Raw genomic sequence first — 24,790 nt, 5'->3', positions numbered from 1 at the left:
TACCTATTATGCAGAGGCACCTGTGGAGATGTGGTGGGCAAGGGAAGGGTTGGCCTCCTGCCCCGATTGCGGACCCGCTTCCACTCGCTGTTTTCCTTTACGTCCCTTCCTGCAGCCTGGTGGGGGGAGGTTACTAGTGCCCTTTGGTCCCGGGCCTTTTTTACAGGTTGTTCCTGGGTAGACTCCTGGGTTGTCAGGGCACGGCTCCACCAGTCGATCTCCTGCTCGGCCTCCCTGATGCTCCCTAGCCTATCTACCTCTTCTCTTAGCTCTGCCACCAGGCAGAGCAGATAGTCCACCTGGTCGCACCTTGTGCGGCCATTCCCTTTGCTGCTGTCCGTCTCCAGCGCTAGCTGGCGGCACTCGCTGCAGCCAGAGGCCTGGGCAGCCGCGTGCTTTCCAGGGACCTCAGTCTGGGCCGAGGCTTCCTTTCTGACCAGCAGGGAAGCAGCAGCCTGCTGACGGCGGGGTGCCATGGCCGAGCTTCCTTCCTGCAGATGAGTTTCCTCAGCTTCCCCGGGGGCTGGGGGAGGGCTCCGCCTTCCCTGCGCGCGCTGCCTGCGCCAACTGCGGCGCCGCGCTCCCGGCCGCTCGCGCTCCCTAGGGTTGGCGCTTGTGCTCGGGAGGGCCGCGCCTCGTTACCGCTGACCCCGCCCCCGCCGCGTCAGAGCTGCGCGCTCGTTGGCGGCTGACCCCTGCCTGCTGGGGGGGGGGGGGTGCGGGGGGGGGGGGTGAGGTGCCTTCTCCCTGCCTGCGCTTTCGACTTGTCGATCCTGCCGCTTTAGGAAAGGGTTCCCCGGCGCGGTTGTCCACTCCGCGGGGCCTTCGCGGAGCCCTTCGCCTCGGTGGCTTCGCTGAAATCGCCATTTCTTGTATTGATTTCTTGTATTGCAAAATGTAGAGTTTTTACTTTTAAAGTCTGGTCTAGTGTTCAGGCGATGCGTGGTCTGGTGGGAGGAAGCATCCTGCTGTGCTCCCTGCCCTCCTTCCCCCACCTCCATTCTCTCTCTGGAAATTCTCTTCCCAGCTTGTCCTCCCTTCTTCTGGTTCCTTCACTGTCTGCAGCTGCTTGAGCTGCCCTGCGCACCTTCTGCTTTCCCCTGCAGCAGGCATGCCCCGAGAGCAAGGCGGGCCTGGCTCTGGAGGGCAGGAAGGGCAGAGTGGCAGCAGGGAGCAGCGAGACAGTGAACTTCATCTCCAGTCCAGCTTGAGTGGTTTGCACGTGATTTTGGAGATCTTTATCGTATTCACTGAGATAACAGAAGTGCACTAAAGGACAGTTGCTATGTTTGCAATCTTTTATCAAATGGAGCGCAAGAAACTATTCTAAAACTGGAGTCATATTTAGAGGTGCTTTTGGAGGTGTATTTCTAAGTGATTGACGGAGCTAATCTGGTTCATTTCCATTGTTGGACAAAAATATGTTAAATGGCTTTGATTTTAACACTTCGATACCTGTGGGCAATGTTCTTCTGTTACACTTACTGGAATTTTGTCACGCTATCATCAGATGGTGTAATTCAGAGGTTGATATCAGAGGAGCATCTGTTCCTTTGTGCGTACCAAAGGGAACTAGTGGCCAACGAATGCAGATGTTTTAGTGACAAATACTAAAACAAAATTATGTTTGCTATTTGTAGATCAGAGATCTGTGCGCTCTCTCTCTTCTGCCGGTACTCCGTGCAGCAGTGAAGATGACTCTGATGGTGAAATGGAGAAAGACGGTGTTATGGGCAAAGAGGAGTATGATATTGAAAAGGCATCTGATAACGCAGCACGTGCACAATACGGAAATGAGCACGGGGAGAATAAACCGCTGAGAATGGAGGAAAATCAGGAAACTTTTGCACCGGAAGAGGAAGGAATAGATGAAGCGGAAAAGGCAGAGTCGGAAGATCTAACAGTAGGGGAAGGTACTGGAATTTTTCATGAAAATATAATGCGAAGACAGCATCAAAGTCCTGCAGTTAATGGAGAACTCAAACAGACTGGGTCGGTAGAAAGTGCCGTACGGGAAGATGGGGAGAAGAATGCAAGTATCAGGAGCGATGCTGGGGAAGAAAGCCTTCTAGTGCCTTTGGAAAGCAACACGATGGAAGCGGAGGATAGCGATGAAGAGTCTGCTCAGGGTGACGGAGGAGGTGGTGAGTACAGTCCGTCTGCACAGCTGTGAGTGACTAGCGCATGCAGGTGTTGCTGTGTTTGCCTTTATGCTAAGTCATGGTCTAGCACAGGGAATGCAGCTGCTGGACTATTTTCAAGCTACAAGAATACCGTGTACTGCTGTGAGCTAAATAACTGCCCAGAATGCAACCTGGGTTTATTGTTTGTTTTCTGGTGTTTCCAGTCTAAGGCTTTGGCCAGTCTTTTTTACATGAAGCCTTTTTACATGGCTCCATTTGGGTCTGCCCTGAGATTTCAGACTTTAAACCAAGCTGAGACAGCTGGATGACTTCCACACCCCTTTTGCTTTTTAATGGTTCTCTTTCTTACCTCCTCTTTTGTAACTTTGTGACAGTTTTTGAAGATTGCAAACCAGTCCAGAAGGAAACAGCAAAGGCAGATGGAGATGATCGTCATGTGAATTCCGAACCTGAACCTATTGATTCCTGCGTGGGTGAGGAAGAAGAGAACATAACAAGTACAGAGCGTGATGCCAATGAAGGTGAGGTTGGCCGTCGATCCGGGGACATGGATTAGATCTTCTTCATCTGAGGTCTTGTTATAGAAGTGTTTGCCCTTTCCCTTTTCTTTCTAGGCTATCAGACCCTCTCCTTGTGCTCTTTTCTTTCCTAATGTATAAAATCGGGTGATGACTGGCTGAATTCTGTGGTCATGTCTAATTAACACTTTTTGGCACTTGGAATGGTGTCGGGTAAAGAATCCAGGCCATGAAAAAACTGGCTGCCAGTCAAGGAAACAGCTGTGGAAAGCAGGACTCCAGTGAGTTTCCCTTTGCTTCCAGGCAGCGTGGGGCCTCCTTGGGAAAGGCATTGTCAAGACGGGCAGGCTGGGACTGACGGACTGGGACCGAACTGCAGCCGAACTGCAGACCTGGTCTCCGTGCTGTACCCTCTTTGTCTCCCAAACTCATCTCTCTGTTCGCAGTTGGCGTAACTGGCAGTGAGGAAATTGCAGCTTGATCTTGGTTCCCTCCACGAATGTTTCTGGTCCTTGCAACCTTAGCAGTTTATCGCTGGAGACTTGATCTGCCCGACAGAAGAGCCTTGCGTGTTAAACAGGGGGTGTTAAGGCCAGCCATCCTGCTGCAGCCATGAGCTGTAGTGAAAGTAAATGTTAAGATTCTACTCCGCAGTAGCGACGAGTCTGAGAAGAGAAGAAAACCATAGGTTAAAACCAGCTTCAGTCTGCACTGTTGCTCTTACATTTCTTTCTTCTGTCCTCTAAGAGTCTAAGCTGGCAGGAACAGGTCATATATATTGTTTTTAAATTGCTAGTTGCGCACTGTCTTGGACTTTGGCACATTAATCCAGGGTGTTTTAAGTTTTTTTTTTTCTGGTCAGCTAGGAGCCTGTAGATCTTCTTCCTCTGTGTAGTGTAAGAACGTAGCCTTTCAAGGTTTGTTGTCTTTCATCCAGAAGATGTATACAGGAGGCTGGAGGTTCCTTCTCATCTCTGGTCTGTCAGTTATTCTCTTATTTCTCAGTAATTCTTTCTCAGACGAGATTGCTTCTGCCTTGGTCTCATCAGCTGACCACAAACAACTGTCCATAGCATTTATTTCAAAGTCCAGTAGTCTGCATATGTTGATCTTCACAAGGACCTGTATTTGTGATGCATAGACCAGGGCAGGAGAACATGTGGTTCCTGTGCAGCCTGACTTCTGTGTCAATTGTCCCTCCAAATCATAGTTGAAACATGTTTGCTTCCCAGGCAGGAGGTCTTTGGAAAGCCTGGAATCTCCTAGTTGTTAACTTCTCAGGTTCGCATGGTGCCTTGTTTTGAATACTTCAGCGCTGAAGCAGCTTCCCGGTTGCCGTTACCGTTCCTGCCCAAGGCAAGACCTCACTTTACAGGAGGGAATACTTTCTAAGCAGCAGCCAGAGTAAATGAACGCCTCTCTCTGCTGGTGAAGCAGGTGAACACGTAGAGTATAGCACGCACAACACAGCATTTGGTTTCTTTTAGACAAAGTGAACAAAGCATCTGTGTTACAGGGACTGGCAAAATCCATTACGTTAGACTCAGTCCAGTATTAGCGGCTGGACAGTTCCAGACACTGTGCTTTTGTGGAGACAGCAATATTTAGCTCTGAGTTTGGATGACAGTTTGGGATGTTTTATTTCATTTTGTACCAAAACTTCCATTAGAAGTTTCTTAAATGATGACATGTTACTGATTTTGATAGTGGGCCTGAGTGCTGCCAGGTTCAGGAGGCAGGATTTTCAGTGTGAGTGCTGTAAAAATACGACAGTGATTGATAACTCATTAATATAAGTCCATGTATAAAAGAAGAAAAATTTTAAAATACAAGGGACAGAAATCTAGTGGTAAACATAAGCAACAAACCTGGTGCAAGATGCGTCTTGGATGAAGTCATGGTTTTTCATATTGCAAAATGTAGAGTTTTCCACTGCCTGTGCAGTTCCCTCTTCTTCCTTAGTTTGACCAGCATTTCTTGTCTCGGCCATGCCGGTCTCTTCCCTTCTCTGCCTGACTTCTTACACTTGGGGATCGAGAGCTCTTGCGCTCTGTGGAATACATCCTTAAAGACCTGCCAGCTCTGTTCTGTTCCCCTGTCCCTGAGGACCGTTTCCCAGGGAGTCCTTCTGACTATCTCCTTGAAGAGCTGGAAATTTGCCCTCCTAACATTTAGGGTCCTGACTATGCTCTTCGTTATTCCCGTTTCCCTCAGTAGCATTAGTTCCACCAGCGCGTGGTCTCTGCAGCCCAGGCTGCCTCTGATGTTGACATCCCCAACGAGCTCACTCGCATTGGTGACCACCAGGTCTAGTATCGCATCCCCTCGGGTAGGGGTGCTTATTACCTGGCTTAAGAAGTTGTCCTCAATGCATTCTAGGAACCTGCTGGATTGCCTACAGCTTGCCGTGTTGCTTTTCCAGCAGATGTCCGGGTGGTTGAAGTCCCCCAGTAGGACGAGAGCCTGCGAGCGCGAAGCCTCCTGGAGTTGGAGGAAGAACGCTTCGTCTGTCAGCTCCTCTTGATCTGGCGGCCTGTAGTAGACACCAACCACTAGGTTCCCTTTGTTGCCTCTCTCTCCGATTCTTACCCATAAGCTTTCGACCTGCTCGTGGTTATTCTTCAGGGCCAGCTCTTCACTCTGTAGTGTTTTCTTGATGTAAAGGGCAACGCCCCCGCCCCTCCTTCCTTGCCTGTCCCTTGTGAACAGCCTGTAGCCATCAAGAGCTACATTCCAGTCGTGGGATTCATCCCACCAAGTTTCCGTGATGGCAATCAGGTCGTAGCTTTCCAGCAGCACGATTGCTTCCAACTCCTCCTGTTTGTTTCCCATGCTGCGTGCGTTTGTATAGAGGCATTTCATCTGAGCTGTCGGCCTCGTTACCTTCATAGCAGAGCACCCCTTTTTTCCCTTGAGGTGTTTCATGGGTATTTTCTTGTTGGCACCTGATACCTCAGGTGCCTCCAGCTCCCTTCCGCAAGACTTCCACATTGCTGCAGTGTCCCTCGCATGCTGCTGGGCAACGGGTTGAGGGCTCCTACTAGCCCCCCGTCCCTCTAACCATTGTGTATCCTCCCCTAGCCTGTCGCTGGCAAGCCTGATAGGTTCCCCTTCCCCCTTCCCCTCTAGTGTAAAGCCCTGTCAATGAGCCCCGCCAGCTCCTGGGCAAAGATCCTCTTCCCCCTTTGAGAAAGCTGGCTCCCATTTGATGCCAGCAAGCTTGGTGCTGTGTATGTCATCCCGTGGTCAAAGAACCCAAAGTTGTGGCGGTGACACCAGTCACGGAGCCATGTGTTAGTAGACTGAGTCTGCCTATGTCGCTCAACGTCTCTGCCCACCACTGGAAGGAGCGATGAAAAGATAACCTGTGCTCCAGATTCCTTTACTAATCGTCCTAGGGCTTTGAATTCTTTTTTAATTACCCTCGGGCTACTTACTGCAACTTTGTCTGCACCCACGTGGAAGAGCAGCAGAGGATAATAGTCTGAGGGTCGGACCAGTCTAAGAAGTTTCCTAGCAATGTCCTTGACCCGTGCTCCCGGGAGGCAACAGACTTCCCTGAGAGGAGGGTCTGCCTGGCATATCGGACCCTCTGTTCCCCTCAGCTGGGAGTCTCCTACAACTATGACTCGTCTCTTCCTCCTTGTGGAGCTGGTAGTAATACGAGAGGGAGGTCCTTCTGATCTTTGTGCCTCCTCCGCTGTGGATGGGTCAGCCCCTGCACCATCCACCGCCTTGTCCTCCACATCTAGAGCCTCATACCTATTATGCAGAGGCACCTGTGGAGATGTGGTGGGCAAGGGAAGGGTTGGCCTCCTGCCCCGATTGCGGACCCGCTTCCACTCGCTGTTTTCCTTTACGTCCCTTCCTGCAGCCTGGTGGGGGGAGGTTACTAGTGCCCTTTGGTCCCGGGCCTTTTTTACAGGTTGTTCCTGGGTAGACTCCTGGGTTGTCAGGGCACGGCTCCACCAGTCGATCTCCTGCTCGGCCTCCCTGATGCTCCCTAGCCTATCTACCTCTTCTCTTAGCTCTGCCACCAGGCAGAGCAGATAGTCCACCTGGTCGCACCTTGTGCGGCCATTCCCTTTGCTGCTGTCCGTCTCCAGCGCTAGCTGGCGGCACTCGCTGCAGCCAGAGGCCTGGGCAGCCGCGTGCTTTCCAGGGACCTCAGTCTGGGCCGAGGCTTCCTTTCTGACCAGCAGGGAAGCAGCAGCCTGCTGACGGCGGGGTGCCATGGCCGAGCTTCCTTCCTGCAGATGAGTTTCCTCAGCTTCCCCGGGGGCTGGGGGAGGGCTCCGCCTTCCCTGCGCGCGCTGCCTGCGCCAACTGCGGCGCCGCGCTCCCGGCCGCTCGCGCTCCCTAGGGTTGGCGCTTGTGCTCGGGAGGGCCGCGCCTCGTTACCGCTGACCCCGCCCCCGCCGCGTCAGAGCTGCGCGCTCGTTGGCGGCTGACCCCTGCCTGCTGGGGGGGGGGGTGCTGGGGGGGGGGGGTGCTGGGGGGGGGGGGTGCGGGGCGGGGGTGAGGTGCCTTCTCCCTGCCTGCGCTTTCGACTTGTCGATCCTGCCGCTTTAGGAAAGGGTTCCCAGGCGCGGTTGTCCACTCCGCGAGGCCTTCGCGGAGCCCTTCGCCTCGGTGGCTTCGCTGAAATCGCCATTTCTTGTATTGATTTCTTGTATTGCAAAATGTAGAGTTTTTACTTTTAAAGTCTGGTCTAGTGTTCAGGCGATGCGTGGTCTGGTGGGAGGAAGCAACCTGCTGTGCTCCCTGCCCTCCTTCCCCCACCTCCATTCTCTCTCTGGAAATTCTCTTCCCAGCTTGTCCTCTCTTCTTCTGGTTCCTTCACTGTCTGCAGCTGCTTGAGCTGCCCTGCGCACCTTCTGCTTTCCCCTGCAGCAGGCATGCCCCGAGAGCAAGGCGGGCCTGGCTCTGGAGGGCAGGAAGGGCAGAGTGGCAGCAGGGAGCAGCGAGACAGTGAACTTCATCTCCAGTCCAGCTTGAGTGGTTTGCACGTGATTTTGGAGATCTTTATCGTATTCACTGAGATAACAGAAGTGCACTAAAGGACAGTTGCTATGTTTGCAATCTTTTATCAAATGGAGCGCAAGAAACTATTCTAAAACTGGAGTCATATTTAGAGGTGCTTTTGGAGGTGTATTTCTAAGTGATTGACGGAGCTAATCTGGTTCATTTCCATTGTTGGACAAAAATATGTTAAATGGCTTTGATTTTAACACTTCGATACCTGTGGGCAATGTTCTTCTGTTACACTTACTGGAATTTTGTCACGCTATCATCAGATGGTGTAATTCAGAGGTTGATATCAGAGGAGCATCTGTTCCTTTGTGCGTACCAAAGGGAACTAGTGGCCAACGAATGCAGATGTTTTAGTGACAAATACTAAAACAAAATTATGTTTGCTATTTGTAGATCAGAGATCTGCGCGCTCTCTCTCTTCTGCCGGTACTCCGTGCAGCAGTGAAGATGACTCTGATGGTGAAATGGAGAAAGACGGTGTTATGGGCAAAGAGGAGTATGATATTGAAAAGGCATCTGATAACGCAGCACGTGCACAATACGGAAATGAGCACGGGGAGAATAAACCGCTGAGAATGGAGGAAAATCAGGAAACTTTTGCACCGGAAGAGGAAGGAATAGATGAAGCGGAAAAGGCAGAGTCGGAAGATCTAACAGTAGGGGAAGGTACTGGAATTTTTCATGAAAATATAATGCGAAGACAGCATCAAAGTCCTGCAGTTAATGGAGAACTCAAACAGACTGGGTCGGTAGAAAGTGCCGTACGGGAAGATGGGGAGAAGAATGCAAGTATCAGGAGCGATGCTGGGGAAGAAAGCCTTCTAGTGCCTTTGGAAAGCAACACGATGGAAGCGGAGGATAGCGATGAAGAGTCTGCTCAGGGTGACGGAGGAGGTGGTGAGTACAGTCCGTCTGCACAGCTGTGAGTGACTAGCGCATGCAGGTGTTGCTGTGTTTGCCTTTATGCTAAGTCATGGTCTAGCACAGGGAATGCAGCTGCTGGACTATTTTCAAGCTACAAGAATACCGTGTACTGCTGTGAGCTAAATAACCGCCCAGAATGCAACCTGGGTTTATTGTTTGTTTTCTGGTGTTTCCAGTCTAAGGCTTTGGCCAGTCTTTTTTACATGAAGCCTTTTTACATGGCTCCATTTGGGTCTGCCCTGAGATTTCAGACTTTAAACCAAGCTGAGACAGCTGGATGACTTCCACACCCCTTTTGCTTTTTAATGGTTCTCTTTCTTACCTCCTCTTTTGTAACTTTGTGACAGTTTTTGAAGATTGCAAACCAGTCCAGAAGGAAACAGCAAAGGCAGATGGAGATGATCGTCATGTGAATTCCGAACCTGAACCTATTGATTCCTGCGTGGGTGAGGAAGAAGAGAACATAACAAGTACAGAGCGTGATGCCAATGAAGGTGAGGTTGGCCGTCGATCCGGGGACATGGATTAGATCTTCTTCATCTGAGGTCTTGTTATAGAAGTGTTTGCCCTTTCCCTTTTCTTTCTAGGCTATCAGACCCTCTCCTTGTGCTCTTTTCTTTCCTAATGTATAAAATCGGGTGATGACTGGCTGAATTCTGTGGTCATGTCTAATTAACACTTTTTGGCACTTGGAATGGTGTCGGGTAAAGAATCCAGGCCATGAAAAAACTGGCTGCCAGTCAAGGAAACAGCTGTGGAAAGCAGGACTCCAGTGAGTTTCCCTTTGCTTCCAGGCAGCGTGGGGCCTCCTTGGGAAAGGCATTGTCAAGACGGGCAGGCTGGGACTGACGGACTGGGACCGAACTGCAGCCGAACTGCAGACCTGGTCTCCGTGCTGTACCCTCTTTGTCTCCCAAACTCATCTCTCTGTTCGCAGTTGGCGTAACTGGCAGTGAGGAAATTGCAGCTTGATCTTGGTTCCCTCCACGAATGTTTCTGGTCCTTGCAACCTTAGCAGTTTATCGCTGGAGACTTGATCTGCCCGACAGAAGAGCCTTGCGTGTTAAACAGGGGGTGTTAAGGCCAGCCATCCTGCTGCAGCCATGAGCTGTAGTGAAAGTAAATGTTAAGATTCTACTCCGCAGTAGCGACGAGTCTGAGAAGAGAAGAAAACCATAGGTTAAAACCAGCTTCAGTCTGCACTGTTGCTCTTACATTTCTTTCTTCTGTCCTCTAAGAGTCTAAGCTGGCAGGAACAGGTCATATATATTGTTTTTAAATTGCTAGTTGCGCACTGTCTTGGACTTTGGCACATTAATCCAGGGTGTTGTAAGTTTTTTTTTTTCTGGTCAGCTAGGAGCCTGTAGATCTTCTTCCTCTGTGTAGTGTAAGAACGTAGCCTTTCAAGGTTTGTTGTCTTTCATCCAGAAGATGTATACAGGAGGCTGGAGGTTCCTTCTCATCTCTGGTCTGTCAGTTATTCTCTTATTTCTCAGTAATTCTTTCTCAGACGAGATTGCTTCTGCCTTGGTCTCATCAGCTGACCACAAACAACTGTCCATAGCATTTATTTCAAAGTCCAGTAGTCTGCATATGTTGATCTTCACAAGGACCTGTATTTGTGATGCATAGACCAGGGCAGGAGAACATGTGGTTCCTGTGCAGCCTGACTTCTGTGTCAATTGTCCCTCCAAATCATAGTTGAAACATGTTTGCTTCCCAGGCAGGAGGTCTTTGGAAAGCCTGGAATCTCCTAGTTGTTAACTTCTCAGGTTCGCATGGTGCCTTGTTTTGAATACTTCAGCGCTGAAGCAGCTTCCCGGTTGCCGTTACCGTTCCTGCCCAAGGCAAGACCTCACTTTACAGGAGGGAATACTTTCTAAGCAGCAGCCAGAGTAAATGAACGCCTCTCTCTGCTGGTGAAGCAGGTGAACACGTAGAGTATAGCACGCACAACACAGCATTTGGTTTCTTTTAGACAAAGTGAACAAAGCATCTGTGTTACAGGGACTGGCAAAATCCATTACGTTAGACTCAGTCCAGTATTAGCGGCTGGACAGTTCCAGACACTGTGCTTTTGTGGAGACAGCAATATTTAGCTCTGAGTTTGGATGACAGTTTGGGATGTTTTATTTCATTTTGTACCAAAACTTCCATTAGAAGTTTCTTAAATGATGACATGTTACTGATTTTGATAGTGGGCCTGAGTGCTGCCAGGTTCAGGAGGCAGGATTTTCAGTGTGAGTGCTGTAAAAATACGACAGTGATTGATAACTCATTAATATAAGTCCATGTATAAAAGAAGAAAAATTTTAAAATACAAGGGACAGAAATCTAGTGGTAAACATAAGCAACAAACCTGGTGCAAGATGCGTCTTGGATGAAGTCATGGTTTTTCATATTGCAAAATGTAGAGTTTTCCACTGCCTGTGCAGTTCCCTCTTCTTCCTTAGTTTGACCAGCATTTCTTGTCTCGGCCATGCCGGTCTCTTCCCTTCTCTGCCTGACTTCTTACACTTGGGGATCGAGAGCTCTTGCGCTCTGTGGAATACATCCTTAAAGACCTGCCAGCTCTGTTCTGTTCCCCTGTCCCTGAGGACCGTTTCCCAGGGAGTCCTTCTGACTATCTCCTTGAAGAGCTGGAAATTTGCCCTCCTAACATTTAGGGTCCTGACTATGCTCTTCGTTATTCCCGTTTCCCTCAGTAGCATTAGTTCCACCAGCGCGTGGTCTCTGCAGCCCAGGCTGCCTCTGATGTTGACATCCCCAACGAGCTCACTCGCATTGGTGACCACCAGGTCTAGTATCGCATCCCCTCGGGTAGGGGTGCTTATTACCTGGCTTAAGAAGTTGTCCTCAATGCATTCTAGGAACCTGCTGGATTGCCTACAGCTTGCCGTGTTGCTTTTCCAGCAGATGTCCGGGTGGTTGAAGTCCCCCAGTAGGACGAGAGCCTGCGAGCGCGAAGCCTCCTGGAGTTGGAGGAAGAACGCTTCGTCTGTCAGCTCCTCTTGATCTGGCGGCCTGTAGTAGACACCAACCACTAGGTTCCCTTTGTTGCCTCTCTCTCCGATTCTTACCCATAAGCTTTCGACCTGCTCGTGGTTATTCTTCAGGGCCAGCTCTTCACTCTGTAGTGTTTTCTTGATGTAAAGGGCAACGCCCCCGCCCCTCCTTCCTTGCCTGTCCCTTGTGAACAGCCTGTAGCCATCAAGAGCTACATTCCAGTCGTGGGATTCATCCCACCAAGTTTCCGTGATGGCAATCAGGTCGTAGCTTTCCAGCAGCACGATTGCTTCCAACTCCTCCTGTTTGTTTCCCATGCTGCGTGCGTTTGTATAGAGGCATTTCATCTGAGCTGTCGGCCTCGTTACCTTCATAGCAGAGCACCCCTTTTTTCCCTTGAGGTGTTTCATGGGTATTTTCTTGTTGGCACCTGATACCTCAGGTGCCTCCAGCTCCCTTCCGCAAGACTTCCACATTGCTGCAGTGTCCCTCGCATGCTGCTGGGCAACGGGTTGAGGGCTCCTACTAGCCCCCCATCCCTCTAACCATTGTGTATCCTCCCCTAGCCTGTCGCTGGCAAGCCTGATAGGTTCCCCTTCCCCCTTCCCCTCTAGTGTAAAGCCCTGTCAATGAGCCCCGCCAGCTCCTGGGCAAAGATCCTCTTCCCCCTTTGAGAAAGCTGGCTCCCATTTGATGCCAGCAAGCTTGGTGCTGTGTATGTCATCCCGTGGTCAAAGAACCCAAAGTTGTGGCGGTGACACCAGTCACGGAGCCATGTGTTAGTAGACTGAGACTGCCTATGTCGCTCAACGTCTCTGCCCACCACTGGAAGGAGCGATGAAAAGATAACCTGTGCTCCAGATTCCTTTACTAATCGTCCTAGGGCTTTGAATTCTTTTTTAATTACCCTCGGGCTACTTACTGCAACTTTGTCTGCACCCACGTGGAAGAGCAGCAGAGGATAATAGTCTGAGGGTCGGACCAGTCTAAGAAGTTTCCTAGCAATGTCCTTGACCCGTGCTCCCGGGAGGCAACAGACTTCCCTGAGAGGAGGGTCTGCCTGGCATATCGGACCCTCTGTTCCCCTCAGCTGGGAGTCTCCTACAACTATGACTCGTCTCTTCCTCCTTGTGGAGCTGGTAGTAATACGAGAGGGAGGTCCTTCTGATCTTTGTGCCTCCTCCGCTGTGGATGGGTCAGCCCCTGCACCATCCACCGCCTTGTCCTCCACATCTAGAGCCTCATACCTATTATGCAGAGGCACCTGTGGAGATGTGGTGGGCAAGGGAAGGGTTGGCCTCCTGCCCCGATTGCGGACCCGCTTCCACTCGCTGTTTTCCTTTACGTCCCTTCCTGCAGCCTGGTGGGGGGAGGTTACTAGTGCCCTTTGGTCCCGGGCCTTTTTTACAGGTTGTTCCTGGGTAGACTCCTGGGTTGTCAGGGCACGGCTCCACCAGTCGATCTCCTGCTCGGCCTCCCTGATGCTCCCTAGCCTATCTACCTCTTCTCTTAGCTCTGCCACCAGGCAGAGCAGATAGTCCACCTGGTCGCACCTTGTGCGGCCATTCCCTTTGCTGCTGTCCGTCTCCAGCGCTAGCTGGCGGCACTCGCTGCAGCCAGAGGCCTGGGCAGCCGCGTGCTTTCCAGGGACCTCAGTCTGGGCCGAGGCTTCCTTTCTGACCAGCAGGGAAGCAGCAGCCTGCTGACGGCGGGGTGCCATGGCCGAGCTTCCTTCCTGCAGATGAGTTTCCTCAGCTTCCCCGGGGGCTGGGGGAGGGCTCCGCCTTCCCTGCGCGCGCTGCCTGCGCCAACTGCGGCGCCGCGCTCCCGGCCGCTCGCGCTCCCTAGGGTTGGCGCTTGTGCTCGGGAGGGCCGCGCCTCGTTACCGCTGACCCCGCCCCCGCCGCGTCAGAGCTGCGCGCTCGTTGGCGGCTGACCCCTGCCTGCTGGGGGGGGGGGGGGTGCGGGGGGGGGGTGAGGTGCCTTCTCCCTGCCTGCGCTTTCGACTTGTCGATCCTGCCGCTTTAGGAAAGGGTTCCCCGGCGCGGTTGTCCACTCCGCGAGGCCTTCGCGGAGCCCTTCGCCTCGGTGGCTTCGCTGAAATCGCCATTTCTTGTATTGATTTCTTGTATTGCAAAATGTAGAGTTTTTACTTTTAAAGTCTGGTCTAGTGTTCAGGCGATGCGTGGTCTGGTGGGAGGAAGCAACCTGCTGTGCTCCCTGCCCTCCTTCCCCCACCTCCATTCTCTCTCTGGAAATTCTCTTCCCAGCTTGTCCTCTCTTCTTCTGGTTCCTTCACTGTCTGCAGCTGCTTGAGCTGCCCTGCGCACCTTCTGCTTTCCCCTGCAGCAGGCATGCCCCGAGAGCAAGGCGGGCCTGGCTCTGGAGGGCAGGAAGGGCAGAGTGGCAGCAGGGAGCAGCGAGACAGTGAACTTCATCTCCAGTCCAGCTTGAGTGGTTTGCACGTGATTTTGGAGATCTTTATCGTATTCACTGAGATAACAGAAGTGCACTAAAGGACAGTTGCTATGTTTGCAATCTTTTATCAAATGGAGCGCAAGAAACTATTCTAAAACTGGAGTCATATTTAGAGGTGCTTTTGGAGGTGTATTTCTAAGTGATTGACGGAGCTAATCTGGTTCACTTCCATTGTTGGACAAAAATATGTTAAATGGCTTTGATTTTAACACTTCGATACCTGTGGGCAATGTTCTTCTGTTACACTTACTGGAATTTTGTCACGCTATCATCAGATGGTGTAATTCAGAGGTTGATATCAGAGGAGCATCTGTTCCTTTGTGCGTACCAAAGGGAACTAGTGGCCAACGAATGCAGATGTTTTAGTGACAAATACTAAAACAAAATTATGTTTGCTATTTGTAGATCAGAGATCTGCGCGCTCTCTCTCTTCTGCCGGTACTCCGTGCAGCAGTGAAGATGACTCTGATGGTGAAATGGAGAAAGACGGTGTTATGGGCAAAGAGGAGTATGATATTGAAAAGGCATCTGATAACGCAGCACGTGCACAATACGGAAATGAGCACGGGGAGAATAAACCGCTGAGAATGGAGGAAAATCAGGAAACTTTTGCACCGGAAGAGGAAGGAATAGATGAAGCGGAAAAGGCAGAGTCGGAAGATCTAACAGTAGGGGAAGGTACTGGAATTTTTCATGAAAATATAATGCGAAGACAGCATCAAAGTCCTGCAGTTAATGGAGAACTCAAACAGACTGGGTCGGTAGAAAGTGCCGTACGGGAAGATGGGGAGAAGAATGCAAGTATCAGGAGCGATGCTGGGGAAGAAAGCCTTCTAGTGCCTTTGGAAAGCAACACGATGGAAGCGGAGGATAGCGATGAAGAGTCTGCTCAGGGTGACGGAGGAGGTGGTGAGTACAGTCCGTCTGCACAGCTGTGAGTGACTAGCGCATGCAGGTGTTGCTGTGTTTGCCTTTATGCTAAGTCATGGTCTAGCACAGGGAATGCAGCTGCTGGACTATTTTCAAGCTACAAGAATACCGTGTACTGCTGTGAGCTAAATAACCGCCCAGAATGCAACCTGGGTTTATTGTTTGTTTTCTGGTGTTTCCAGTCTAAGGCTTTGGCCAGTCTTTTTTACATGAAGCCTTTTTACATGGCTCCATTTGGGTCTGCCCTGAGATTTCAGACTTTAAACCAAGCTGAGACAGCTGGATGACTTCCACACCCCTTTTGCTTTTTAATGGTTCTCTTTCTTACCTCCTCTTTTGTAACTTTGTGACAGTTTTTGAAGATTGCAAACCAGTCCAGAAGGAAACAGCAAAGGCAGATGGAGATGATCGTCATGTGAATTCCGAACCTGAACCTATTGATTCCTGCGTGGGTGAGGAAGAAGAGAACATAACAAGTACAGAGCGTGATGCCAATGAAGGTGAGGTTGGCCGTCGATCCGGGGACATGGATTAGATCTTCTTCATCTGAGGTCTTGTTATAGAAGTGTTTGCCCTTTCCCTTTTCTTTCTAGGCTATCAGACCCTCTCCTTGTGCTCTTTTCTTTCCTAATGTATAAAATCGGGTGATGACTGGCTGAATTCTGTGGTCATGTCTAATTAACACTTTTTGGCACTTGGAATGGTGTCGGGTAAAGAATCCAGGCCATGAAAAAACTGGCTGCCAGTCAAGGAAACAGCTGTGGAAAGCAGGACTCCAGTGAGTTTCCCTTTGCTTCCAGGCAGCGTGGGGCCTCCTTGGGAAAGGCATTGTCAAGACGGGCAGGCTGCGACTGACGGACTGGGACCGAACTGCAGCCGAACTGCAGACCTGGTCTCCGTGCTGTACCCTCTTTGTCTCCCAAACTCATCTCTCTGTTCGCAGTTGGCGTAACTGGCAGTGAGGAAATTGCAGCTTGATCTTGGTTCCCTCCACGAATGTTTCTGGTCCTTGCAACCTTAGCAGTTTATCGCTGGAGACTTGATCTGCCCGACAGAAGAGCCTTGCGTGTTAAACAGGGGGTGTTAAGGCCAGCCATCCTGCTGCAGCCATGAGCTGTAGTGAAAGTAAATGTTAAGATTCTACTCCGCAGTAGCGACGAGTCTGAGAAGAGAAGAAAACCATAGGTTAAAACCAGCTTCAGTCTGCACTGTTGCTCTTACATTTCTTTCTTCTGTCCTCTAAGAGTCTAAGCTGGCAGGAACAGGTCATATATATTGTTTTTAAATTGCTAGTTGCGCACTGTCTTGGACTTTGGCACATTAATCCAGGGTGTTGTAAGTTTTTTTTTCTGGTCAGCTAGGAGCCTGTAGATCTTCTTCCTCTGTGTAGTGTAAGAACGTAGCCTTTCAAGGTTTGTTGTCTTTCATCCAGAAGATGTATACAGGAGGCTGGAGGTTCCTTCTCATCTCTGGTCTGTCAGTTATTCTCTTATTTCTCAGTAATTCTTTCTCAGACGAGATTGCTTCTGCCTTGGTCTCATCAGCTGACCACAAACAACTGTCCATAGCATTTAATTTCAAAGTCCAGTAGTCTGCATATGTTGATCTTCACAAGGACCTGTATTTGTGATGCATAGACCAGGGCAGGAGAACATGTGGTTCCTGTGCAGCCTGACTTCTGTGTCAATTGTCCCTCCAAATCATAGTTGAAACATGTTTGCTTCCCAGGCAGGAGGTCTTTGGAAAGCCTGGAATCTCCTAGTTGTTAACTTCTCAGGTTCGCATGGTGCCTTGTTTTGAATACTTCAGCGCTGAAGCAGCTTCCCGGTTGCCGTTACCGTTCCTGCCCAAGGCAAGACCTCACTTTACAGGAGGGAATACTTTGTAAGCAGCAGCCAGAGTAAATGAACGCCTCTCTCTGCTGGTGAAGCAGGTGAACACGTAGAGTATAGCACGCACAACACAGCATTTGGTTTCTTTTAGACAAAGTGAACAAAGCATCTGTGTTACAGGGACTGGCAAAATCCATTACGTTAGACTCAGTCCAGTATTAGCGGCTGGACAGTTCCAGACACTGTGCTTTTGTGGAGACAGCAATATTTAGCTCTGAGTTTGGATGACAGTTTGGGATGTTTTATTTCATTTTGTACCAAAACTTCCATTAGAAGTTTCTTAAATGATGACATGTTACTGATTTTGATAGTGGGCCTGAGTGCTGCCAGGTTCAGGAGGCAGGATTTTCAGTGTGAGTGCTGTAAAAATACGACAGTGATTGATAACTCATTAATATAAGTCCATGTATAAAAGAAGAAAAATTTTAAAATACAAGGGACAGAAATCTAGTGGTAAACATAAGCAACAAACCTGGTGCAAGATGCGTCTTGGATGAAGTCATGGTTTTTCATATTGCAAAATGTAGTTTTCCACTGCCTGTGCAGTTCCCTCTTCTTCCTTAGTTTGACCAGCATTTCTTGTCTCGGCCATGCCGGTCTCTTCCCTTCTCTGCCTGACTTCTTACACTTGGGGATCGAGAGCTCTTGCGCTCTGTGGAATACATCCTTAAAGACCTGCCAGCTCTGTTCTGTTCCCCTGTCCCTGAGGACCGTTTCCCAGGGAGTCCTTCTGACTATCTCCTTGAAGAGCTGGAAATTTGCCCTCCTAACATTTAGGGTCCTGACTATGCTCTTCGTTATTCCCGTTTCCCTCAGTAGCATTAGTTCCACCAGCGCGTGGTCTCTGCAGCCCAGGCTGCCTCTGATGTTGACATCCCCAACGAGCTCACTCGCATTGGTGACCACCAGGTCTAGTATCGCATCCCCTCGGGTAGGGGTGCTTATTACCTGGCTTAAGAAGTTGTCCTCAATGCATTCTAGGAACCTGCTGGATTGCCTACAGCTTGCCGTGTTGCTTTTCCAGCAGATGTCCGGGTGGTTGAAGTCCCCCAGTAGGACGAGAGCCTGCGAGCGCGAAGCCTCCTGGAGTTGGAGGAAGAACGCTTCGTCTGTCAGCTCCTCTTGATCTGGCGGCCTGTAGTAGACACCAACCACTAGGTTCCCTTTGTTGCCTCTCTCTCCGATTCTTACCCATAAGCTTTCGACCTGCTCGTGGTTATTCTTCAGGGCCAGCTCTTCACTCTGTAGTGTTTTCTTGATGTAAAGGGCAACGCCCCCGCCCCTCCTTCCTTGCCTGTCCCTTGTGAACAGCCTGTAGCCATCAAGAGCTACATTCCAGTCGTGGGATTCATCCCACCAAGTTTCCGTGATGGCAATCAGGTCGTAGCTTTCCAGCAGCACGATTGCTTCCAACTCCTCCTGTTTGTTTCCCATGCTGCGTGCGTTTGTATAGAGGCATTTCATCTGAGCTGTCGGCCTCGTTACCTTCATAGCAGAGCACCCCTTTTTTCCCTTGAGGTGTTTCATGGGTATTTTCTTGTTGGCACCTGATACCTCAGGTGCCTCCAGCTCCCTTCCGCAAGACTTCCACATTGCTGCAGTGTCCCTCGCATGCTGCTGGGCAACGGGTTGAGGGCTCCTACTAGCCCCCCGTCCCTCTAACCATTGTGTATCCTCCCCTAGCCTGTCGCTGGCAAGCCTGATAGGTTCCCCTTCCCCCTTCCCCTCTAGTGTAAAGCCCTGTCAATGAGCCCCGCCAGCTCCTGGGCAAAGATCCTCTTCCCCCTTTGAGAAAGCTGGCTCCCATTTGATGCCAGCAAGCTTGGTGCTGTGTATGTCATCCCGTGGTCAAAGAACCCAAAGTTGTGGCGGTGACACCAGTCACGGAGCCATGTGTTAGTAGACTGAGACTGCCTATGTCGCTCAACGTCTCTGCCCACCACTGGAAGGAGCGATGAAAAGATAACCTGTGCTCCAGATTCCTTTACTAATCGTCCTAGGGCTTTGAATTCTTTTTTAATTACCCTCGGGCTACTTACTGCAACTTTGTCTGCACCCACGTGGAAGAGCAGCAGAGGATAATAGTCTGAGGGTCGGACCAGTCTAAGAAGTTTCCTAGCAATGTCCTTGACCCGTGCTCCCGGGAGGCAACAGACTTCCCTGAGAGGAGGGTCTGCCTGGCATATCGGACCCTCTGTTCCCCTCAGCTGGGAGTCTCCTACAACTATGACTCGTCTCTTCCTCCTTGTGGAGCTGGTAGTAATACGAGAGGGAGGTCCTTCTGATCTTTGTGCCTCCTCCGCTGTGGATGGGTCAGCCCCTGCACCATCCACCGCCTTGTCCTCCACATCTAGAGCCTCATACCTATTATGCAGAGGCACCTGTGGAGATGTGGTGGGCAAGGGAAGGGTTGGCCTCCTGCCCCGATTGCGGACCCGCTTCCACTCGCTGTTTTCCTTTACGTCCCTTCCTGCAGCCTGGTGGGGGGAGGTTACTAGTGCCCTTTGGTCCCGGGCCTTTTTTACAGGTTGTTCCTGGGTAGACTCCTGGGTTGTCAGGGCACGGCTCCACCAGTCGATCTCCTGCTCGGCCTCCCTGATGCTCCCTAGCCTATCTACCTCTTCTCTTAGCTCTGCCACCAGGCAGAGCAGATAGTCCACCTGGTCGCACCTTGTGCGGCCATTCCCTTTGCTGCTGTCCGTCTCCAGCGCTAGCTGGCGGCACTCGCTGCAGCCAGAGGCCTGGGCAGCCGCGTGCTTTCCAGGGACCTCAGTCTGGGCCGAGGCTTCCTTTCTGACCAGCAGGGAAGCAGCAGCCTGCTGACGGCGGGGTGCCATGGCCGAGCTTCCTTCCTGCAGATGAGTTTCCTCAGCTTCCCCGGGGGCTGGGGGAGGGCTCCGCCTTCCCTGCGCGCGCTGCCTGCGCCAACTGCGGCGCCGCGCTCCCGGCCGCTCGCGCTCCCTAGGGTTGGCGCTTGTGCTCGGGAGGGCCGCGCCTCGTTACCGCTGACCCCGCCCCCGCCGCGTCAGAGCTGCGCGCTCGTTGGCGGCTGACCCCTGCCTGCTGGGGGGGGGGGGGGTGTGGGGGGGGGTGGTGAGGTGCCTTCTCCCTGCCTGCGCTTTCGACTTGTCGATCCTGCCGCTTTAGGAAAGGGTTCCCCGGCGCGGTTGTCCACTCCGCGAGGCCTTCGCGGAGCCCTTCGCCTCGGTGGCTTCGCTGAAATCGCCATTTCTTGTATTGATTTCTTGTATTGCAAAATGTAGAGTTTTTACTTTTAAAGTCTGGTCTAGTGTTCAGGCGATGCGTGGTCTGGTGGGAGGAAGCAACCTGCTGTGCTCCCTGCCCTCCTTCCCCCACCTCCATTCTCTCTCTGGAAATTCTCTTCCCAGCTTGTCCTCTCTTCTTCTGGTTCCTTCACTGTCTGCAGCTGCTTGAGCTGCCCTGCGCACCTTCTGCTTTCCCCTGCAGCAGGCATGCCCCGAGAGCAAGGCGGGCCTGGCTCTGGAGGGCAGGAAGGGCAGAGTGGCAGCAGGGAGCAGCGAGACAGTGAACTTCATCTCCAGTCCAGCTTGAGTGGTTTGCACGTGATTTTGGAGATCTTTATCGTATTCACTGAGATAACAGAAGTGCACTAAAGGACAGTTGCTATGTTTGCAATCTTTTATCAAATGGAGCGCAAGAAACTATTCTAAAACTGGAGTCATATTTAGAGGTGCTTTTGGAGGTGTATTTCTAAGTGATTGACGGAGCTAATCTGGTTCATTTCCATTGTTGGACAAAAATATGTTAAATGGCTTTGATTTTAACACTTCGATACCTGTGGGCAATGTTCTTCTGTTACACTTACTGGAATTTTGTCACGCTATCATCAGATGGTGTAATTCAGAGGTTGATATCAGAGGAGCATCTGTTCCTTTGTGCGTACCAAAGGGAACTAGTGGCCAACGAATGCAGATGTTTTAGTGACAAATACTAAAACAAAATTATGTTTGCTATTTGTAGATCAGAGATCTGCGCGCTCTCTCTCTTCTGCCGGTACTCCGTGCAGCAGTGAAGATGACTCTGATGGTGAAATGGAGAAAGACGGTGTTATGGGCAAAGAGGAGTATGATATTGAAAAGGCATCTGATAACGCAGCACGTGCACAATACGGAAATGAGCACGGGGAGAATAAACCGCTGAGAATGGAGGAAAATCAGGAAACTTTTGCACCGGAAGAGGAAGGAATAGATGAAGCGGAAAAGGCAGAGTCGGAAGATCTAACAGTAGGGGAAGGTACTGGAATTTTTCATGAAAATATAATGCGAAGACAGCATCAAAGTCCTGCAGTTAATGGAGAACTCAAACAGACTGGGTCGGTAGAAAGTGCCGTACGGGAAGATGGGGAGAAGAATGCAAGTATCAGGAGCGATGCTGGGGAAGAAAGCCTTCTGGTGCCTTTGGAAAGCAACACGATGGAAGCGGAGGATAGCGATGAAGAGTCTGCTCAGGGTGACGGAGGAGGTGGTGAGTACAGTCCGTCTGCACAGCTGTGAGTGACTAGCGCATGCAGGTGTTGCTGTGTTTGCCTTTATGCTAAGTCATGGTCTAGCACAGGGAATGCAGCTGCTGGACTATTTTCAAGCTACAAGAATACCGTGTACTGCTGTGAGCTAAATAACCGCCCAGAATGCAACCTGGGTTTATTGTTTGTTTTCTGGTGTTTCCAGTCTAAGGCTTTGGCCAGTCTTTTTTACATGAAGCCTTTTTACATGGCTCCATTTGGGTCTGCCCTGAGATTTCAGACTTTAAACCAAGCTGAGACAGCTGGATGACTTCCACACCCCTTTTGCTTTTTAATGGTTCTCTTTCTTACCTCCTCTTTTGTAACTTTGTGACAGTTTTTGAAGATTGCAAACCAGTCCAGAAGGAAACAGCAAAGGCAGATGGAGATGATCGTCATGTGAATTCCGAACCTGAACCTATTGATTCCTGCGTGGGTGAGGAAGAAGAGAACATAACAAGTACAGAGCGTGATGCCAATGAAGGTGAGGTTGGCCGTCGATCCGGGGACATGGATTAGATCTTCTTCATCTGAGGTCTTGTTATAGAAGTGTTTGCCCTTTCCCTTTTCTTTCTAGGCTATCAGACCCTCTCCTTGTGCTCTTTTCTTTCCTAATGTATAAAATCGGGTGATGACTGGCTGAATTCTGTGGTCATGTCTAATTAACACTTTTTGGCACTTGGAATGGTGTCGGGTAAAGAATCCAGGCCATGAAAAAACTGGCTGCCAGTCAAGAAAACAGCTGTGGAAAGCAGGACTCCCGTGAGTTTCCCTTTGCAGTACAGTGGAAGAAAAATCTGATGCGGGGTGTCGGTAGCGTCTGTGGAGGCAGCCAGAGCATAGCCAGGAGGCAGGGAGGAGGCTGCGGGTGAAGCAGCAGGTCCCGGGGGGTTGGCAGTGGGGACAGAGGGATGTCTGGAGTCTGCGAGGGATCGGGGGCCGGTGGACGGAGCGGGGCTTCCGGCTGCGAGAAGGGCAGGGGAGGCAGGCGTGGTGGCCGTTGCTGTGGTGGGCAGCGTGGCGGGGCGAGGGCCTCCGTCCGAGGGAGTGACGGGGCAGGCGGCGGTGGCTGGGGATGGCGTCGTGGCGGCGGCGGAGGACAGGGTGACGGGAGCAGTGCATGTGTCTGCAGGGTGGGGGGTACGGAGCAGGACAGAGGTGGTAGCGGGGGTGTCCGCCGAGGGAAGGGGGGCAGCGAAGGGGAGGCTGATGGAGCCGCAGCCTGCGGGCGAGGGGTGAGCCGGGAGGCTGTGCTGCGGTGCGAGGGAAGGGGGCCAGTGCCGGCAGAGGCTGAGGCAGGGCAAGAGTGGGGCACAGCACGTCTCATTTGCCTGTGGTTGGGGAAACCGCCTGGAGCCACGTCCCTCGGGGAGCAGCCGAAGGCAGATGCTGCCCTGAGCACCCCGGCACCTCTGGAAGGGGGAGCGGGGCCGGGGGGCAGAGGGGCTGCAGGAGGCACATAGCTGTGCCCGGCGGCTCCCGGGGCAGGGGTGCTGAGGGGCAGGGGACAGGTTGCTCAGGGGGACAGAGCAGGTGGGGGCAGGAGCCACGGGGGAGCAGCCAGGCCTTCACGAAAGGATGAGGGAGGGAGAGGTAGCGGGTGTCACGCAGAGAGTGGGGAGCGTGGCCGGCGTCGGGAAGCAGAACACGGATGGTGCCCGTGGAGCCAGCCCAGGCGGCCCTGGAGCTGCCGGCGCGGGCGAGAGGACTGCGGTCTCGTGAGGTGAGTCCTGTGTGGGTGGCCGTGTCCCTGTGCCCGCTGAGTACCCAGGCTGGGCCCTGCCAGGAGCGGAGCATACACTGCTTCGTCCCCTTTCCTGTGCTGAAGTGCCTGCTGCTGGTAGCTGGGTGTTATGGTTTGGCTGCCGCTGGCAACAAAAGCGCCACGTGGCCGCCCCTCCCCCCACCAGGGTGCGGAGGAGAATGGAAAGAAACAGGCAGAAACTGGTGGGTCGGGATAAGGGCATTTTAACAGAACAGCAAACAAAGGGAACAGGAACAACAACGATACAGATCAGGAGAAAACACAACACAAACTGCACAACCCAGAGAGCCGCTCTCCCGGACCGGACCACCGCTGTGCGCTCCCGAGCCGTGAGTGAGTTCCCGCCGCCCCGCTCCCCCCCCACCGGAACCCAGCATGACGGCACATGGTATGGAGTACCCTGCTCTGTTTGGCCAGATTGGGTCAGCCTGCCCGGCTGTGTCCCTTCCTGGATTCCGATGAAAATTAATCCTGTCCTGGCCAAACCCAGGACATTATCCACCCCTTATTCCATACCATCTATGTCATGCCCAGGTCCCCCATTGTCCAGTTGATCACCACCACTTCTCCTGTCTCCAGATATCATTCCCTTAGTCTATGGATCATCACTCTAAAGTATCCGTTGAGTTCATTTAATCCATGACTTCAGGCTCCATCTGTCGTAATGGTCTTCCGTGGCAGGAGAGGTGATGTGTGGTGATGGGCGGTCACTTGCTGCATCCGGAGCTCACGGCTGATGCATCTGGTGTGGCCCGTGCCCACAGTCTGCAGGAGATGTTGATCTTGATGAAGTTGCTGGGTGCCAGTTGTTGAAAACCAGGTCCAGTCCCATCATCACTGTGCTCTGCTAGGTTTCATCATAAAATCCATCCTTCTTTAATCTGGATGATTCTTACTATGATACTACTGGTATAACATACAACAATTATAACAGTGATAACAGAGAGTGACAGGGTTATTTTAACAATTAACTTTATACAATTTATTTATGGACTATTCTCACCCAAAATCAAATCCCCATGAGGTACACATCGGACTTCCCCATCCTTCTGCATTACCCACCAGGTACACCCAGGTCCTTGAGCAAAAGCAATCCCGTGGACGGGCTTGCCTTTGCCCGAGGCAGGACTAACCCAGACTGTCTTCCCTAACATGTTCTGCATGTGCACTACGGGGACTTTATCCCCTTCTACGGGGCGCTGAGGTTTTGACTGGGCAGGACCAGCCCGGTTGGTGGATCCTCTGGTGTTAACCAACCAGGTGGCCTTTGCTAAATGCGTATCCCAGTTTTTGAAAGTCCCAGTCCCCATTGCTCTCAAGGTGGTTTTTAGTAGCCCATTGCACCGCTCGATCTTTCCAGAGGCTGGTGCATGGTAGGGGATGTGATACACGCACTTGATACCGTATTCTTTGGCCCAGGTGTCTATGAGGCGGTTACGAAAGTGAGTCCTATTGTCCGACTCAGTTCTTTCGGGGGTGCCATGTCACCACAGGACTTGTTTTTCAAGGCCCAGGATGGTATTCCGGGCAGTGGCATGGGGCACAGGGTAGGTTTC

The 24,790-nt window shown here is 51.6% G+C and overlaps 1 protein-coding gene across 9 annotated transcripts in view; it reads left to right on the top strand.

Moving 5' to 3' along the window:
• Positions 1–24,790, top strand: part of LOC142361431 (uncharacterized) — a 98,548-nt gene that overhangs the window by 51,168 nt on the left and 22,590 nt on the right. For 8 of the 9 annotated variants that reach the window (XR_012764043.1, XR_012764045.1, XR_012764044.1 and 5 more), the window contains exons 22-29: positions 1,641–2,144; positions 2,519–2,665; positions 8,090–8,593; positions 8,968–9,114; positions 14,510–15,013; positions 15,388–15,534; positions 20,929–21,432; positions 21,807–21,953. Coding sequence is in view for 6 of the 9 variants with exons in the window: in XM_075421413.1 (XP_075277528.1) it covers positions 1,641–2,144; positions 2,519–2,665; positions 8,090–8,593; positions 8,968–9,114; positions 14,510–15,013; positions 15,388–15,534; positions 20,929–21,432; positions 21,807–21,953 (2,604 nt within the window). In the remaining 3 variants the exon portion in view is untranslated. Of the gene's footprint in view, positions 1–1,640; positions 2,145–2,518; positions 2,666–8,089; positions 8,594–8,967; positions 9,115–14,509; positions 15,014–15,387; positions 15,535–20,928; positions 21,433–21,806; positions 21,954–22,046; positions 22,114–24,790 lie in introns of those variants that run through there. The other variant, XM_075421415.1, reaches the window with a different exon arrangement.

The sequence above is a fragment of the Opisthocomus hoazin genome, chromosome 5 (assembly GCF_030867145.1).
Source record: "Opisthocomus hoazin isolate bOpiHoa1 chromosome 5, bOpiHoa1.hap1, whole genome shotgun sequence".
Lineage (NCBI taxonomy): Eukaryota > Metazoa > Chordata > Aves > Opisthocomiformes > Opisthocomidae > Opisthocomus > Opisthocomus hoazin.
Note: the sequence above shows the minus strand (reverse complement) of the source record. Positions and strands in the feature narration are given on the sequence as shown.